At 46.4% G+C, this 18,690-nt stretch overlaps 1 protein-coding gene across 1 annotated transcript; it reads right to left on the bottom strand.

Moving 5' to 3' along the window:
* Nucleotides 1-291: 291 nt before the first annotated feature.
* On the bottom strand, nucleotides 292-9,613 carry APLN (apelin). The gene is made up of 3 exons (XM_033123286.1): nucleotides 9,239-9,613; nucleotides 3,491-3,662; nucleotides 292-2,804 (listed from the first exon to the last, which is right to left on the bottom strand). The coding sequence occupies exons 1-2, from the start codon at nucleotides 9,303-9,305 to the stop codon at nucleotides 3,496-3,498; spliced, it is 234 nt and encodes a 77-aa protein (XP_032979177.1). The 5' UTR covers nucleotides 9,306-9,613; the 3' UTR covers nucleotides 292-2,804; nucleotides 3,491-3,495.
* Nucleotides 9,614-18,690: the final 9,077 nt, after the last annotated feature.

Raw genomic sequence — 18,690 nt, 5'->3', positions numbered from 1 at the left:
TACTTTTTTGATCAACTCCCCCCACCCCTTTGCTGGGTTTAACTTAGCACCATAAACACCGGCTGGCCCGTGTGCACCTAACGAGTTGATTAACTGAATTAGCATGTACCCAGTGTTCCTTTGTTTAGCAAGGCATTGACATTTTGACAAGCATGAAGAAGTGAGACAGATGGGGCAGAGCTGTATCGAACTCCTTGCAGTTTATTTTTCAGGCTATCTCATTCATCAACCAACTCTGCTTTGTGAAACATAAAATGATACATACAAAGTCATTACAAAATGTGTTTATTGCAGGAAACATAACATTTTTCAAGAAAGGCAAACTGGCTTAAAAGTCCTGAAAGTGTTCAAATGTAGATAAAATTAGGAGACACCCACCAAGAATACAAAACAATTTTTAGGAGCTATCCCCACCTTTAACAGAATGTTCTTAAATAAATTGCTTTCTAAAAGTCCTTTAAATGACACTGCAAAAAAAAGAAAAAAAGAAATCAGGGCATCCAAACAGATGCCAAAACACTTAAAAGTAGACTGAATTTTATCTGAACCAGTAAGTATAGAGATTCCTTTTTGAATTTGTGGCAAATTGGCTTGTGGCAATCTGACCTGGAACTGATTTGGGATGCAGGCTTACTGCCCTACACGTGCAATATGTGGACATGGAGACAACCATAGACCTCGGGGGATAGGAATGCCCCTCCTGAACATGACCTCCAAGAGTAAGGGCAAATTCTCAGCTTTAACTCTTTATTATAAAGACATATTTACACAGAATAATCTTTACAAACACAGTGAACACAATTATGGGAAAGGGACAATTTCTTAATGAAAAGGGCCTTAATATCTTTACATAAATTAGTATAAGAATCATACACACCCACTTTAAATAAGACAGCTCCCCAGCCCCCCAACTGCCCTCAGCTGCCCTGTGCTGGCCCCCTTTCCCCTCTTCCCCGTGGGGCTGGGCAGCTGATGAGGCAGGAGATGCAGAGAGGAGGAGGGAGAAGAAGGCCCAGCACCTGGTGGGGGCATTAGTGGCAGAAGAGGTTTTCTGGACTCTAGTCAGCCCCCACTCTGAGCCTGAAGGGTGTGGGGGGAGGCGGGTACCCAGCCTGGCTCCCCAGGGTGGGTCTTGAAGCAGCAGCAGCAGCAGGGCAGTAGCATTAGCAGCAGCGGAGGCAAGGAGGAGAGGTGGGCAGGCAACATCGGAGTTATTGTGAGAATGGGAGGACCCTAACTCCCCCTACCCCCACACATACTTAGGTGACCATCAGACTCTTGTCTCCCTTTTTCTCCCTCCTGAGAGGCCTCTGAGAAGGAAGCCTGCTCAGACCTGTACTTCCCCCCATCTTTCCTTCCTTCCTCCCCTCTGTTCCTTCCTCTGTTCCTTCTTCTCTCTCCTCCTCTTCCCCCAAGGGAAGGCCACTGGCAAAGAAGATCCAGTCAACATTAAGAGAAGACTATTGAGTCTAATTATTTAAGGCCACCTCTCGGCTCCTGAAAAACATTGTTGAGGTTGGAATGGTAGTCTTGGTGCCTAGCTGCCCCTAAGAAAATACCAGGGGTCTGAGAGTGCTGAAGAAATGGGGTCAGCAGGTCCATTGAGGAACTTTTCAGCCCAGGTTAGGGAATGGACCAGCAGGGGTAGGCCACGGAGGTGGGAGCAGCTCTCTCCCCATGCCACCCCCACCATGGGGCAGTTCACAGCCAGCTTGCCTCTCCCCTCCCAGTTGCCTCCCAGCCCCAAACCTGAGAAAAGGCACTTAATGTGTTTTAAAAAGACATCAAGAGGGAAGAGGACATCATCAAATGGGAGCTGGGAGAACTGAGTCCTCATTCAGGCTCTGCAGAGACCCTAAGCAAGTCACTGTCCCTCTCTAAGCCTCTGTTTTTGCAGGAGTTTGCATAAGGAGGTGGAACTAAGTGATCCCCCAGGTTCCTTTTGGCTCTGATAGTCTGTAATTCTTGGCAAAAACTCCATCTGCTTGGCTTTTGCTCCCAGGAGGGTATAGAGCCACCTTAGGCCCAGCACCCTCCCCTCCTGACCTAGAGCTTGAAATAGCAGGAAAGGAGGCAGAGTAAGTTGGGGCGGAAAGTGAGTTGAGGGGAGTTTTAGAAGACATAGTTAAGGCGAGATAAGTGACAAAGTACTTCATGGCCCCTCTCCTTCACCTCTCCCTTAACCAGGCCAAACATTGGGATGAGGAAGAGGCCACAGAGCTGTTCTTCCTCTTCTCCAATGCTTCACCCCTTCCTTTCACCAGAGCACCAGCTTCCCACTCCAATGCCCCCCAAGGCACCCTGTCTGCATCCCAATGCCCCTGGCCTCTAACCAGAGTCTCTCATTGTGCATCTCTCTACTCACTCTGGAGGCTGGCTGAAGGGTCAGACTGGCACAAAAAGCTGGGATCTGCTGGGGCTCGCTGAAGAAAGGAGTGTTTCCACACAACCCCCAGGGCAAACCTGAGGAAGGCAGGGCTGGATGAAGGGTTGGGGTACTAGGTGGGAGAGGTGGAGACTAGAACAGGGGAGAAGGACAGCCTTCCAATGCTGGGTCTCCAAAGTCAGTCGGGGTAAGGGCCAGGAAGAGGGGCTGAATGGGTCCTTGGGAGAGAAAGGGAATCATGGACTAGAGGCAGGACCACACCATTCAGGAAGGTTGGTGGGTGAGAAGAGCCGGGACCATCAGCAGCTAGGACGGGTGCAAGATGAGAGGCGAATGGATGTGAGGGCTCCAGAAAAGCAGACCAATCTATGGAGTAGAGAGAAGTGCAGGGGGTGGGTACTCGAGGGCCCCTTCAGTCCTAAAGAGACAAAAATGACCAGAAAGAAGTCATTGACATACCTAGGTCAAAGGAACCATTAGGGAAAGGAGAGGAAACAGCCTTCATTCTGCCTCCTCCCCACAACCCTAAACCTAAAGCCTCAGGCCCCTGAATTGGTGCCACCCTGTCCTGGCTACATGGGGAGAGACAGCCGACCAGGCCTCAGGGACAGGCTTAGGACTTGCTCTCTCTGCTGCCACCTTTGATTTTTCTCTCCTTTCCATGCTCTGGGCAACTCTTTTCCAGTTCTCTGCCTGCTACCCCTTAAGGCTCTCTGTTCCCCTCCCCCTCTCTGGTGAGGATCCACACTGCACACGTGTAGGCATGCCCTGGGGCACCCCTCCCTAGCTCATCAAGGCCCTTCAGGACTTCTAGAACTCTCCAACTAGGCCAGCCTATCGAACCCCAGGGTGGGGGTAGCCAGCACCCAACTCCTGGGGAGCCAGGAGATTTGCCTGGAGTGCCAAGCCCCTCTCTGGGCCTCAGTCTCCTCTTCTGTAAAATGAAGGAGTGAGACAGGTGCTCTGTAAGCCCCTACGTTGTGTGTAGTGTCAGCACTGCTCGGGGCAGGTATTTGGTCAGTGATAAGCACAGGGTCACCCAGTTTCCAGGCTGCCCCTCCCCCTCCCTTTCCACGCTGCCCACTGACCAGGAGGTTCAAGTACCTGCTTCAGAAAGGCATGGGGCCCTTATGGGAGAGGCGCGGCCGCTGGCGGCGGAATTTCCTCCGACCTCCCTGCCAGGGTCCTGGTCCATTCCTCGACCCTCTAGGCTGCACCAAGTGGCGGATATTGCCTTCCTCCAGCCCCTTCCCAGCAGAAGGCTGCAGCAGGGGCCCTGTAGGAAGGAGAAAGACTGTTAGCAGGAATGCTGATGTGAATGGGCAGACGGCCACAGACCATAAGCCCTTGATAGGGGACAATTTCTCCATGAGGTGGTATTCCTCATAGCTATTCTTTGTTTTTGTCTAATATTTTGAGAACTATTTGCAATTTTTACACTGCCCTGGGGCAAATGGAACTCACATCTTGCTATTTCTGGAGCTAACTTGATGTCCTCTTGACAGTTCCATTATGTTTTGGGCAGGCACAAACTTGTTCTTTGTTTAGAACATCATTAGAGGGTGTAGTTTGGGGCATGATGCCTGTACTTGGCTGGGGCAAAGCAGCCAATAAGCCCCCATTGCACCCTTGCAACAGATGCACTTAAACATAAAACATTTAAGTGAAATGAATGCCCCCACTGCCACATACCCATCACCCAGACTCAAGTCATCCAGATGGAGTCTCACATGTTTTTCTTATCCCTTTTATTTTCTTTGCTGAAGTATTTTCAAGCCAATCTGGAACATCATGTCATTATACTCCCACGTCCTTTGCTCTGCAGGTGACCCACTTTTGAGTACTGGAGATCTCATACCTCACCCCTGGCATCTCATCAGCAGTTAGGCATCTCTGGGGCTCACTTCTCCTGTGGCCTCTCTGTGAGCATGGTTGGGAGTATCCTCTGCCTCTTACATGTGCCTTATGCTGGGTTCTACTCAGCCTGTGACCAGATTTAGAGGCCAGTAAATATTGCCTGAATGGATGAGTGAATAAGTGAGTGAATGGCTACCTGAAGCAGCAAATCTGCATAAGGAGGGTGCTAGGCTGCTGCATTTGGTGCATCCCCACCAGATGCCCTATCTCTGTTCATCCCCAGATCATACTCCCATCCTATGTCTGATGTAATTTCCATCCATTTCAATCCCAGTTGACTTCTCTTCTGCTCTCTGGGGTCCTGCTCTGCATCTGTCTACATCTCGCTTAGAGTAGAAGCCCAAGCTCTGGCAATAGAATCCAAGTGGTGCTGGGTGTTCCTGGGTGCGATAAGGAAAAAGGCATATGGGCCGGCTCTTGTGGAGGCTGCAGTCCAGCCAAGGGAAGCTGGAAGCAGGAACAGGATGTGGTGAGATGGTGTTGGGCAAGAGGTGGAGTGGCCGGGTATTTGTGCAATGCCCAATATGGGGCTGGCCTGCAGGAATATGGCTTCCAAGGCTAGTGATCAGGAATCCCAGTCTCTCTCCCCTGACAACATCAGAGTAATCTTCAGCTGTATCCCTGTCCCTCAAGCTCCTGTTCCATCCATCCAGGAATCCACACCACTAGTTCACAGTTTCCATATAAACCCCTGTTGGCTGTTAGCCCCCAGTCATGCCCTTGATGGCTCCTCCTTTCCCTCCTCCCTGCCTCCGGCATCCCTATGCTCTGGTTCCTGGCTCCTCTTGTGATTCCTCCTCCATTTGTACACAATTTCCAGGTGTTTATCTTCCTCTTGGTCCTTAGGGCCCTCCCTACCCAGGGTCCTGGGACCTGCTGCTCTCCTCTCAGACATTCACACCCGCCTCACACTCACACACACTCTAGTCCTCCACCTTCCTTCCCCGAGAAAAGTCACAGACCCATTACAACCCTGTTATTTACCAGTCACCCTCTCATGCATCTGGTCAGGATGGATTAATATGTCAGCTCCTCCCCTAATCCCATCACCTAATAAGAATTAAAACACCAATTAGATTTGTACTTTGGATCTGTAGGCATGGATGGGGGCCAGGAGGCCACTTCCATCTTTCATAGAGCTACCCTCTTGGTGCCATCAGCAAAGGGGCTGGGCCAGGAAGGGAGAGGAGGGAAGAATCTTCACTAAACCCCCTACCCCAGCTGCTTCAGCTTCTTCCTTGTGTTTTGGGATCCCCTCAAAACTCTCCTGGCTCACTAAAGGTGATAAAAATGATGCTGATGAAGAATCAGTACCAAATAAACACTAGGGACGGAAGGACTGTGCTGAAGGTGTGGTCAGGCACAGAGAAGGACCCTAGCGGCCTTGACAATGTAAGCGAGGCCTTGGTTCTCGTATCCCTGCTGACTACTGGGGGTAAGGTGGGCATGGGGCCATGGCACAGGCTACAGCCCCAAGGATACAGTGGACATAGAGAAGAGAGGCATGGTGCCAAAATGGTGGGGGGTATCATCTCCATATGCTCAGTACTCAGGACTGTGAGTGTTGGTGGCATTTGGGGAGGGAGGGCTAAGGGTGAAGAGCTCTAAGTGAAGGAAAACCGAGAACCAGGATGGGGAACAAGGACGGTGGCTCACACTCTGACCAGGAAGACGTCTAGACTCTTAAGTCTGCAGAGAAGAACTACTCTGACCTGACTGAGCTTTCAGCCACACCCTGAAGAGCAGCCACTCAGAAGGCCCTGGCATCTTGCATCCCATAGGGTGGGGGGCTCACTTTCCTTGTAGCCGGAAGTCTGCAGCTCCTCCTGCACCCTGATCACATCACCCACCTGTTTCCTACTTTTGATTCTGAGTCTGGCTCACCCTAAGATAAGCTGACACCCAGGCTTTACCCTGTCCAAAGAGACTTTTAAAGGCTGTTGATTCTCATCACCACAGATGTCCTGGCTGTACAAAAGAATACCCTTTAGAAATGGGGGCCATCCTCAGTGCACTTAAATAGTTTCTTCCAACTAATTTGCTACTTAAAGGGAGGCTGGGGCAATTCCCCAAAGAATCTCCAGCCTAGAGGGACTGCAGCCACTGCTCTCCAAAACACCATTAGCAATGAAGCTCCAGCATCTCCACATGGAGAACCACAGTCAGGGGTAAGAAGGGTTTGATTTTCAGACAGCCTAGATTCCAAGTCTGCCAATGCACAAAGAGGTTCATGTGACTTTTCAGAAACAAGCCAGCCTCACCAGCAATGACACACCTCTAGTCACCCAGGTTATCTTGTGATTGCTTTTAAAGCCCACACAAGTGCTCTGTTGGGGACCTTGTTGGCTATGTCTCCTCCACTGTTCGGGTGTGCTGCATGTGTCTCCAGGATGAGCCCCTCTCCTTTTCCTGCCTGGCCCCCCACCACAGTGTCCTAAGGGATCTTCCCAGGCCATCTTTGCTGCCCTTGCAGCCTGGACCTCCACTTCACTTGCATTACTCCTTTGCCACCCTGTGAGACCTGACTCAGGTTACATGGGTGCTTAGCACATAGGGATTGGGGATAGAGTGTTGATTCCCACTCCTTGAGCAGGAGGAGTATAGTAGGCTGTCCTCACATTATCACTGTGACTGCAGGCTTTGAGCTGGGGCTGGGAAGGGGGAGGAGAAGGAGAGAAAGAGAGGTGCTCAGACAAAGACCAAGGGACACTTGGCCCCAGCTCAGCAACTCTCAGACTCAGAAGAGCAAAGTGCGTCCCAGGTCAAGAGGCAGTGGAGGAGTATGTGTGTGCTGTGTGGGGGAGGAGGGACATTCCAAGTCAGGACAGAGTGTGTTGTGGAGGAAGCATGGTTTTCAGGCCCAGGACTCTCACTGGGGACTCTGTGTGGGAAGAGCACGCAAGTCTGGGCCAAGGGTAACGTGATTCTGGGGATCCTGTTTCTGACCCAAGACAGAAGGCAGAAGGAAGATTGCATGGGTACCTGGATCCTTGGCTGGTTGCCACCTGTACAGAGGTGCCCTTCCTCAGCTCCAGGAGAGATCATGGGGTGGAGAAGTGGCAGTGGGAGCCTTGGAAGTTTCCTGTGCTAGACTTAAGCAAAATGTGAGAGCAACAAATTTACCCAAGTCAGAGTGTGAAGATAGATGATACGATGAAGAAGGGTGAATCAAAGCAAGAAGAGTCAGGGTCTGGGCCAGACACAGTGTTCCCTAACCAACTCTCCCCTTTACCAGTACTTCCCTAACAACTGGACCCCAAAAGGGTTCTAGTGGAGGTCACTTGGCCTCCGGGGGAGCACCAGGTATGCAGATCAGGTAGCTCCAGCTTCCTCTGGGATGTCCTTTCTGCATCTACTCTTTCTTCCCTGAAGGCACCACCTTGGACTGTTTGCCAGTAATGGTATCGGGTGGCTATCTTGTCCTGCCAACTGCATGGATGGCAGGCTCATGGAGGGCAGACCCAGGTAGTTCCTTTCATTCATATTTCTTGCTTTCTTCCTGCCATTGCCTGTCTGACTAGGAATTTCTAAGGAAAAAGCCTGCTCCCTTCTTACCAAAGAGGTGGCTTGACCCAGCACTTAGGCCCTGAGAGGAAGACCATTGGTGATGGCAGTGTGATGCCACACCCAACTGATATACCTTCCTAAAAAGCCAGGGCCAGAGCAGTGCCAAAGGACAAGAGCTGACAAAGGAGGAGGCCTACAAAGAGAGAGAGGTGGAGCCCCACCAGGCCCCTCAGAGGCTCCTGGGCTGCAGACCATGCTCCTGCTCTGGAGGATCTGGAACCAAGTGGGGTCCTTTGCCTTTCCTCTAAGAAACTTGTTGCCCTGCCCTCTCCTCCCCTCTGCTCCAACCTCCTTGGGACTCCAGCCCTGGCACTGGCATTAGTTCACCTGGTCTTGGCCTTTCCTTCTGCGGTGCCAGGCAGGCAGCTGTGACAGCCAGATCACAGGACTGTGGCAGGTAGAGGTGGGAGCTGGCAGCCCCAAGAGACACTGACACAGAGGCCAGGCAGGCCAGGCTGGGGCTGCTGGGTCATGAGTGGAGAACAGGTTTGGGGAGGGCGAGTGAGCACCAATCCCAAGTATGCCAGGTGGGGGGTGTGATGCAGGTGGGGGCAAAAGAACTCCCCTTCCCTGAGCTGAATGGAGATGTTAGTCAGGCACGCTTTCCTGGTTTAGTGCCTGAGACAGGGGTACTAAGGTGAAACATGCCTGTGTCTAGGCCAGAGGGGAGGCCTGAGCCAGGATATGGAAGAACAGCCTGTGGGCCTCCTGTGCAGGAGCAGAACAGACCAGACAGGACCTTGGGGTAAGGTAGACCAGCCTGGCCTGGCCCTGCTGGGCTAGGCCAGGGGGAGGCTGCCTTTGCTCACATGCAAGCTGAAGGGAGCAATAGTTGGGCTCCCTGTCGCTGCCCCCTCCGCATTCTCCAGCCTATGCAACAAGTGTCACGTCTGCATCTTGGCACATTATCCCCAGTGGCTTCTGCCCCGGTACGGGCCAGCAGTTCCTAACCTTCAGGGGCCAAAAACCTTCAAGGCGGGAGCCTAGCCCACCGGACTCAGGTCAGTGCCCTCCATCGATCCATGAGGGGAGCGGGATATGGCCCCTACCACCCTCCACCATGTGGGACATGGGGCGCGGGACACTGGGTGCACTCCTGCGGCCCTGACCTCCTGAGACTGCTAGCAGCGGCCAGGAGGGGCGAGACGCAGAGCGGATGATGCCCGAGGCCGCAGCCGGCTGGTCCCTAGCCGGGGGGCGTCCTGTCAGTTGACTGCCCGGTGCAGCCGACCCGTATCTGCTCCTGCCCTGCGGGCGCCGGGCTTCCGCAGGCGGAGAGCGCGCGGGTGGGGCGGAGGGTAGGGAGCGCGGCGGCGTCAGCCCGAGAGCGGCTAGGGGAGCGCGGGCGGGCGGGAGGAGCGCACTCACCTCCACACACCGCGGTCAGGGAGAGCCACAACAGCAGGAGCGCTAGCACGCAGAACCGCAGATTCATGCTGCTCCTCCAGCCACCACACCGCGGCCCTGGCCAGGGGACAGGGAGGCGGAGAGGCCCAGCGCCCGCAGGCCAAGAAAGGCGCGAGCTGCGGCTGGTGCCGGCGGGTGGGCGCTGAGGTTGCCGGGCTCCTGGGCCGCACCGCAGGCTGGCCAGCCGTGGGTGCTCTCCGGCTCCACTCGCCTTCAGCCTCCCACTCCTGCGCGGGCAGCGCCGCCAAGCTGGCCTCAGCGGCTCCGGTGGCAGTGGCGAACTCTTTCCAAGAGGCTAGCTGCTCGGCGGAGGCTCTAGCTGCCCGAGGTCCAGACTGCCAGCGAGAATGCTGCTTGCTCACTCCAGGGGCTGCATTTTGTAGCTTGTGGCTTGGCCTCGAGCCCACTTGGTCATGTGGTCATCCGGAGGGCTGGAGGGAGAGCCAGGAAGACCGAGAGGGGCGAGCATCCCGCACCTCCCCACTCTGGGCACGCAGTCTGTGGCCCCAGCCAGGGCGCTAGAGGGAACCTGGAGGTAGCCCCACAACAAAGGCTGCACTGCAGCTCCAGCAACCACAATCGCTCCCCGAACAATGCCCGCCTGGCTGGGAGCCAGAGGGTTTGGGAGACCTGAAGGATTTCAAACATAGAAAGCATTTGGGGGCGGTGGAGGGGCACACTTAACCGTTTCTCACCTGACTTCCTTAATAGTTGTCAAGGAACCCAGGTGCTCTGGGAAGGACCCCGCCCAGGCTGCCCCCACTCACCCACAGCATCTCTGACCCTCTCCTTTCCCTGCCCATCCGCAGCAACAGGGCTTGTCCAAGACGACCCCACACTGGCCCTCCTCTCTTTTCTGCAACACAAACTGGGTTTGAGTTGGAGATTATTGCCCAGACTTGTGCCTAAGACTGCTTCATTGCCCAGTGACCCGAGGAGGCATCCTCTACCTGGAATGGCCCCACCCAGCCCATCCTGCCCGAGAGTTCTTCATTCTTGCAGCGGCACTTCAAATCCCATCTTATTCAGATAACAATATTCCAGGAGGGGCTGCCCCTGGGTTCCTCCTGGCTTTGGGACATACAGCAGCTCCTGTGGTGTCCCCTTTTTTGTTCCCCATCATTAAGAGAGGAGGACGGTTTGCCCGACTCCAACAGTCTAGACTGGATTCATTATACATGTCCTTCGGATTCCCCTTTGTAAGTGGGTCGTGAAGTTATTTGCCTTCCCAGACTAGACTGTTGGTTCCTACAGCCTTGGAGCTCACAAAGGAAGGGAATACCTTGATCACCGGACTGGGAAACCCCTAAGATTGGATCCTGTCTGCTCTTTCTTCTGCATCTCTCTGAAGTCCCCAATATCTAACTCTGCACATAGGTGGCACTCAACACATGTTAAAAGACTAAACTGAAAGGTGTTTCCACATTTCGGCTGGCCAGGAAGTTTGCTTGAAATGCAATTCCATATTTACACAAAAGATAGATTGGACAGTGCGTAATGTATGCCACGGTATATTTAAAATATGTTTGAAATGTTAATACAATTCAGTACATACACAATTTATTACCAATCTCCCTCCATCGTAATTGTCAGCTCCACAAGAAAGAGATTTCCACCTTGTTCACAGCTGTATCCCCAAATCTAGAACAGTGCCTGGGGCATAGTGCTCAACACATAATTTTGAATATATAAATAATTTTTTCAAAAACATCCCTTTTGCCTAAATCAAGGTAGTGGGAAGGGAATAAAATAGCCACAGTCCAATAGGAAAAAGGCAGAGATGTGAAGCAGAGCACCTCTTCATCTGTGAGGCCCAGGCTGTGAGCAGCGGGCATTAGTAGCAGGAGATCATTTCCCCATGCTGTCCCCCTAGAAAAAAATCTTCCAAATAGGAGGAAAAACACCTGGCCTCTAGTCCACACCCTTATCTGCTGTAAGGCCATGATATCATTACTAAAATTTACCGGGTCTCATGGGGATGATCATCTCCACCCTACCCTCTTCAGGGTTGCTATGGGATTTAATGAGATAATGTACCTAAAGGCACGGTACCAATAGGAATAAACCCTTGTAGAGTCACTGCTCCAACCCCTGATTCAGTAAGCCCATGCACCCCCAAATGAGTGCCCCACGTAACTAGGCTAATAGAATCACTCATATGTAATTACACCATTACTAGGGTGTGTAGGGGTTATTTGCTAAATGGTTAGAGCTGTGCTTTCCAATCTAGTAGATACTAACAATGTTTAAAATAAAATGAAAAAAAATCATTTCCTCAGTCACACTGGCCACATTTTCATTGCTCAGTAGCCACATGTGATATTGGACAGCACAGAATAGAACCTTCCAATCATTGCAGAAAATTCTATCAGTGGCAAAGTCAGGACTGGAATGAATTATAACAGTGTTGAATCATAACACCTTATTCATTCTTCCTTTCTCTAAATCCTTTCCCCCACCTATCTTAGCCTTCAAAATGCACAAGGGGAAAAAATACAACTAACCAAGTGTTCAAGGCAAGCAACATTCAGTAAATAGAAGGCATGGATTTAGAGCAAGATTTAAAGAGCTGAACATATGAGAGAATCATGTTTTAATCTAATCTTTCTTTCCATTTAACCAAATTGCATCCATTTTTCCAGTCCCAGATCCAAGATCTCATCTTCCTTCTTTCTCAGGCCATTCTTGCTCATGGTGATTTTGCCCACTTTGTAACAGCTATAGCTGTACCTTTCATTGGCAGTTACTTTTGCAATGTGTTGGGAGCACTTTCGTGTCTGCACGCTGTGCCCTGTGGGCCTATGGAGAAGGTCCTCCACCAGCTTACCCATTCTGGAAGTGAGGCTCATGAGGCAAGGAATGCAACCCTGATTAATCACTCTGAAACCCCCGTGGGCATATTCAAATGACCCCAACAGTATATTCAAATGACCAGTTTTCATATCTGTCTCCACTCACTGAGATTTGAGAAGCAAATTCTCACTGCTCTGGGACCATATATCCCTTTATTTGCACTTCTAATGCCTTACTCATACTGTCTTGGATCAAATTAGGAAGCAGTGAGTCATAGTGCTTAAGCACGTGTATTCTGGAATAAGGCAGCTCTGTCACTTACTACATAGGTAACTTTGGGTAAATTATTTGCCCTTTCTGAGACTTGGGTTCCTCATCCGAAAAAGGGTTAGTACCTAGCTACCTGGGTTATTGGAAGGATTAAATAAATCAGTACCTATAAGGTACTTGACACAGTGCTTGGCTCTTCTGGTAAGGCAAGCATTGTATAAATGTTACATATTCTCATAAATATTTGTGTATATGTCTTACCAACACTATGAGATAGTAAGACTATGTGTTCTCACCAGCAGTGCTGGTACCCAAAGCCAATAATAAATGTTCATTGAAGGAACTGTATAGTCATACTAATAATCACATGTTTATGATATATATCAAGTGTCCTTAATTGGATACTTTTATTTGGGTAAAATCATCACAATTTGTCCAACAGATTCTTAGATGGGTCAATGCCAATAGTTAGAAATATGAGATAGGACAATTAAGTTCGCGAACTCATCCTAGACAAAGTGCTACATGCCTCATTGCTGAATATCATTACAGTCACCTTCGAAGTACTCCCCTTGGGAAGCTATACACCGAGGCCAGTGCCTAGTCCACCCTTCAAAGCAATTTTGGAACCCTTTTTCTGGAATAGCCATCAGAGCTGTCATCATATTACCCTTGACATCCTGAATGTCATTAAAATGTCTTCCTTTTGGGGCAGCCAGTTAGCTCAGCTGGTTAGAACATGGTGCTCTTAACAACAAGGTTTCTGGTTCAGTCCCCACATGGGCCACTGTGAGCTGTGCCCTCCACAACTTGATTGAAACAACTACTTGACTTGGAGCTAATGGGTCCTGGAAAAACACACTTAAAATTAAAAAAAAAAAAGTCTTCCTTTCAATATTTCCTTTATCTTTGGGTAAAAAAAGAAGTAATCGGGGGCCAGATCAGGTGAGTAAGGAGGGTGTTCCAATACAATCATTTGTTTACTGGCTATAAACTCCCTCACAGACAGTGCCATGTGAGCTGGTGCATTGTCCTGATGCAAGAGCCATGAATTGTTGGCAAAAAGTTCAGGTTGTCTAACTTTTTCACACAGCCTTTTCAGCACTTCCAAGTAGTCCATTTGGTTTACTGTTTGTCCAGTTGGTACAAATTCATAATGAATAATCCCTCTGATATTAAAAAAAAAGGGTAGCAACATCATTGCAACAAGTTCGCGAACTTAATTGTCCGACCTTCATAACAAACATGTGAACTCTCCTTACACCCAATTGTGCAGTGGCTGTTTTTACTGGAGTAATGTAAAAAGTGGAGTGGGAAGAGAACATCTGGAGAATGATGACCCTGGCCAGTAATCAGAGAAATCTTATAACAGAAAGAGCCCCAACCCTTGGATGGAGAAACTGAAGCCCAAAAAGAATAGTGACTTGCCCAAGGTTACACACAAAGCTGGTGGCAAAGTCAGGACTGTAATCTAGGTCTAAGTAACTCCCATCTCCTGTGTGTTTCCCTCCATGCCTTCACAGCATAGAGATCTCACTCATTAGCTGAGCACTGCTCCAGCATGCTGTGAAGGCATTCAAAATGGCTGTAGGTGGGCACAGGACCCTTATTCCACAATCCAGCCCTTCTGGAGTACCTCATAATAATGAGTCTTCCCAATATCACTCTTCCAATTTGTTCCCTAAGACATAAGCTAAATTAATGAGCAAAGAAGTTCAGTAGCTCCACCATTGGTAAAAAGTATTTAAGAGCCTCAAAGCTGCCCCTGTCTCTGGAGCTACTTGACAAGAACGTGAAAAACAGCAAAAGAGGCCAGCTGCTAGTTGATGTCTCACTAACTAGCTCCATGACAAGTGATCTTTGCTTGGTTAAGCACCAGTAGAGAACATGAATTTTCAGTCTCATTACTAAGCATTTGCTTTTCTAATTCTATTGGCTAGAGTTGAGCTTTCTTTTGTTTAATTTTTTTTAATACCCTCTTAATAGTCTTTTTGTTTGGGCTGGATTCGTTTTGTTGTTACTGTACAATAATGCATGATATTTAATTTTTTTATTTTTACCTTTTGACGCCCTTTTCTCATTTCTCCCAACCTCCATTCCTTGCCTCTGGTTATCACCCTTATGTTCTCTGTATCTATGAGCTTGTTTTGATTTTCAGATTTCACGTATGAGAGAGGTCATACGGTATTTGTCTTTCTCTATCTCACTTACTCGTATTTCACATCGTGTAATACCCTCTAGGTCCATCCATGTTTTTGCAAATGGTAAGATTTCATTTTTTCTGGCCAAGTGGTATTCCATTGTATATATAAAAATATATATACCTCTTCTTTATCCAATCGTCTATTGCTAGGCACTTAGGTTGCTTCCATATCTTGGCTAATGTAAATAACGCTGCAATGAACACGGGGATGCATACATCTTTTCAAATTAGTGTTTTGAATTTTCCTGATAAATACCCAGAAGTGGAATTGCTGGTTCACAAGGTAGTTATATTTTTTAAATTTTTGAGGAACCTCCAAACCATTTTCCATAGTGGCTGCACCAATTTGCAATCCCACCAACAGCACACAAGGTTCCCCTTTCCTCCACATCCTTGTCAACACTTGTTGTTTGTTGATTGATTGATGATAGCCATTCTGACAGGTGTGAGATGATACCTCATTGTGGTTTTAATGTGCATTTCTCTGATGATTAGTGACATTGAGCATCTTTTCATATGTCTATTGGCCATCTGTTTGTCCTCTTTGAAGAAATGTTTACTCAGGTCCTCTCTCCATTTTTTTAATTGGATTGTTTGTTTTTTGGTGTTGAATTGTATGAGTTCTTTATAAATTTTGGATATTAACCCCTTATCATTGTATCATTGGCGAATATCTTCTTCCAATCAGCAGACTATTTTTTTTCACTGTATTGAAGGTTTCTGTTGCTGTGCAAAAACTTCTTAGTTTGATGTAGTCTCATTTACTTATTTTTCCTTTTGTTTCCCTTGCCCGAGGATATGCATCAGAAAAAAAAAATATTACTAAGAGCAATGTTAGAGTATTTACTGCCTATATTTCTTCTGGGAATTTTATGGTTTCAGGTCTTATATTTAAGTCTTTAATTCATTTTGAGATTATTTTTGTATATGTTGTAATAAGGTGATCTAGTTTCATTTTTTTGCATGTATCTGTCTAGTTTTTCCAACATCATTTATCAAATAGACTGTCTTTACCTCATTGTATATTCTTGCCTCCTTTGTCATAGATTAATTGACCATATAAGCATGGGTTTATTTCTGGGTTCTCTATTCTGTTCCATTGATCTATGTGTCTGTTTTCATAACAGTATCATGCTGTTTTGATTACTATGTCATTGTAGTATCAGGTAGCGTGACACTTCCAACTTTGTTCTACTTTCTCAAGATTGCCATGGCTATTTGGGGTCTTTTGTAGTTCCATCAAATTTTAGAATTATTTGTTCTAGTTCTGTGAAAAGCTCCATTAGTATTTTGATAGAGATTGCATTAAATCTATAGATTGCTCTGGGTACTATGGGCATTTTAATGATGTTAATTCTTCCTATCCATGAGCATGGTATATGCTTCCATTTATTTGTATCTTCAATTTCTGTCTTCAGTGTCTTATAATTTTCCAAGTACAGGTCTTTTCCCTTCTTGATTAAATTTATACCTAGGTATTTTATTTTATTTTGGTGCAATTATAAATAGAATTGTTTTCATAATTTCTCTTTCTCATTGTTATTTGCATATAAAATGCAACTTATTTCTGAATATTAATTTTGTATCCTACTACTTTACTGAATTCATCTACCAGTTCTAATGTTTTTCTTGGTGGAATCTTTAGGGTTCTCTCTATATAGTATCATGTCATCTGCAAATAATGAGAGTTTTCCTTTTCCTTTGGATGACTTTTTCCATTTGGATGACTTTTATTTCTTTGTCTTGTCTGATTGCTGTGACTAGGGCTTCCAATACTATGTTGAATAAAAGTAGTGAAAGTGGACATCTTTGTCTTGTTCCTGATATTAAGGAACACGATTTTATCTTTTCACCATTGATTGTGACGTTAGCTGTGGATTTGCCATATAGGGTCTTTATTATGTTGAGCTACTTAACTTCTACTCCCAGTTTGCTGAGAGTTGTTATCATAAACTGATGCTGGATTTTGTCAAATAATTTTCTGCATCTATTTATATGATCATATGATTTTTATCCTTCATTTTGTTTCTGTGGTGTATCACATTAATTGATTTGTGGATACTGACCCAAACTTGCACCCCAGGAATAAATCCCACTTGATCCAGTGTATGATCTTTTCAGTGTATTGCTGAATTTGGTTTGCTAATATTTTGTTGAGCATTTTTGCATCTATGTTCATCAAGGATATCAGCCAAAATATTCTTTTTTCTTTTTTTGTAATGTTTTCGTCTGGTTTTGGAATCATAAAATGAGCTTGGGAGCATTCACTCTTCTTGAATTTTTGGAATAATTTTAGAAAGATAGGTGTTAATTCTTCTTTAAATGTTTGGCAAAAGTCATCTCTGAAGCCATCTGGTCCAGGACTTTTCTTTCTTGGGATTTTTTTGGTTACTGATTCAACTTTGTTAGTAATAGTCAATCTGTTCAGGTTTTCTGTTTCTTGATTCAGCCTTGGAAGATTGTATACTTTTAGGAATTTATCCTTTTCTTAAATATTGTCCAATTAGTTGCCATATAATTGTTCACAGTATTTTCTTATAGTCATTGGTATTTCTATGGTATCAGTTTTCACTTCGACTCTATCATTTCTTTTTTATTATTAGTAGTAGTAGTTTCAGGTGTACAAAACAATGTAATAGTTAGACATTTATACCCTTCACAAAGTGATAACCCTCCTCCCCCAAACTACTACTCTAACATTGCAGACGGGTATTACATTTCCACTGTCTCTATTCCTTATGCTATACTTCACTTCCTGTGCGCATATATATATATATATATATATATATATATATATATATATATATATATAATTATAGTTGACATTCATTATTATTCAGCTTCAGCTTCAGGTGTACACTGCAGTGGTCAGTCACCTATACCTTCCACGAAGTGGTCTCCCTAATAAGACAAGTGTCTATTGGATACAGTACAAAATATTTACAACATTGTTGATTATACTCCCAAAACTGTCTTTCGTATGCCCCTGGTAATCTTGTGGTTATCCATTGTTTCTAATCCCCTCACCTTCTCTCTCACCCCCACCCTGCCTCCCATCTAGCAACCCTCAGTTTTTCCTCTATATCTACGATACTGTTTCTGATTAGATTGTTCACTTATTCTATTCTTCAGATTCCACATATAAGTGAGATCACATAGTATTTGTTTTTCTCCGTCTGACTTATTTCACTTACCATAATGTTCTCTAGGTCCATCCATATTGTTGCAAATGGTAAGATTTCATTCTTCTTTATGGCCGAGTAATACTCCATTGTATAAATGCACCACGGTCTCTTGATCCAGTCATCTACCAATGAGCATTTCAGTTGTTTCCATGTCTTGCCTAATGTGAATAGTGCTGCAATAAACATAGGGTGCACAAATTTTTTCAAATTAGTGTTTTGGATTTCTCTGGATAGACACCTACAAGTGGAATTGCTGGGTCATAAGGTAATTCCATTACCAGTTTTTTGAGATGCCTCCATACTGATTTCCATAGTGGCTGCACCAATCTGCAATCCCACCAGCAGTGCCCCAAGGTTCCCTTTTCTCCACATCCTCGCCAGCACTTTTTGTTTGTTGATTTATTAATGATAGCCATTTTGACTGGGGTGAGGTGGTATCTCATTGTGGTTTTTATTTGCATTTCTCTAATGATTAGTGAGGGTGAGCATTTTTTCATATGTCTGTTGGCCATCTGTATGTCCTCTTTAGAAAAATGTCTCTTCATATCCTCTGCCCATTTTTCTATTGGGTTGTTTGTTTTTTTGGTGTTGAGTTGAATGAGTTTTTTGATAAATTTTGGATATTAACCCCTTATCAGATATATCCTTGACAAATATCTTCTTCCATTCAGTAGTATGATTTTTTGTTTTATTGATGGTTTCCTTAGCTGTGAAAAAACTGTTTAGTTTGATGTAATCACATATGTTTATTTTTTCTCTTACTGCCCTTGCCCGAGGGGAATATTACTAAGGGTAATATCTGCAAACTTTCTATATTTTCTTCTAGGAGTTTTATGGTTTCATATCTTACATTTAAGACTTTAATTCATTTTGAATTTATTCTTGTATATGGTGTAAAGAGGTGGTCCAGCTTCATTTTTTTTTTCATGTATCTATCCAGGTTTCCCAGCACTATTTATTGA

The sequence above is a fragment of the Rhinolophus ferrumequinum genome, chromosome X, assembly GCF_004115265.2.
Source record: "Rhinolophus ferrumequinum isolate MPI-CBG mRhiFer1 chromosome X, mRhiFer1_v1.p, whole genome shotgun sequence".
Taxonomy (NCBI): Eukaryota; Metazoa; Chordata; class Mammalia; order Chiroptera; family Rhinolophidae; genus Rhinolophus; species Rhinolophus ferrumequinum.
Note: the sequence above shows the minus strand (reverse complement) of the source record. Positions and strands in the feature narration are given on the sequence as shown.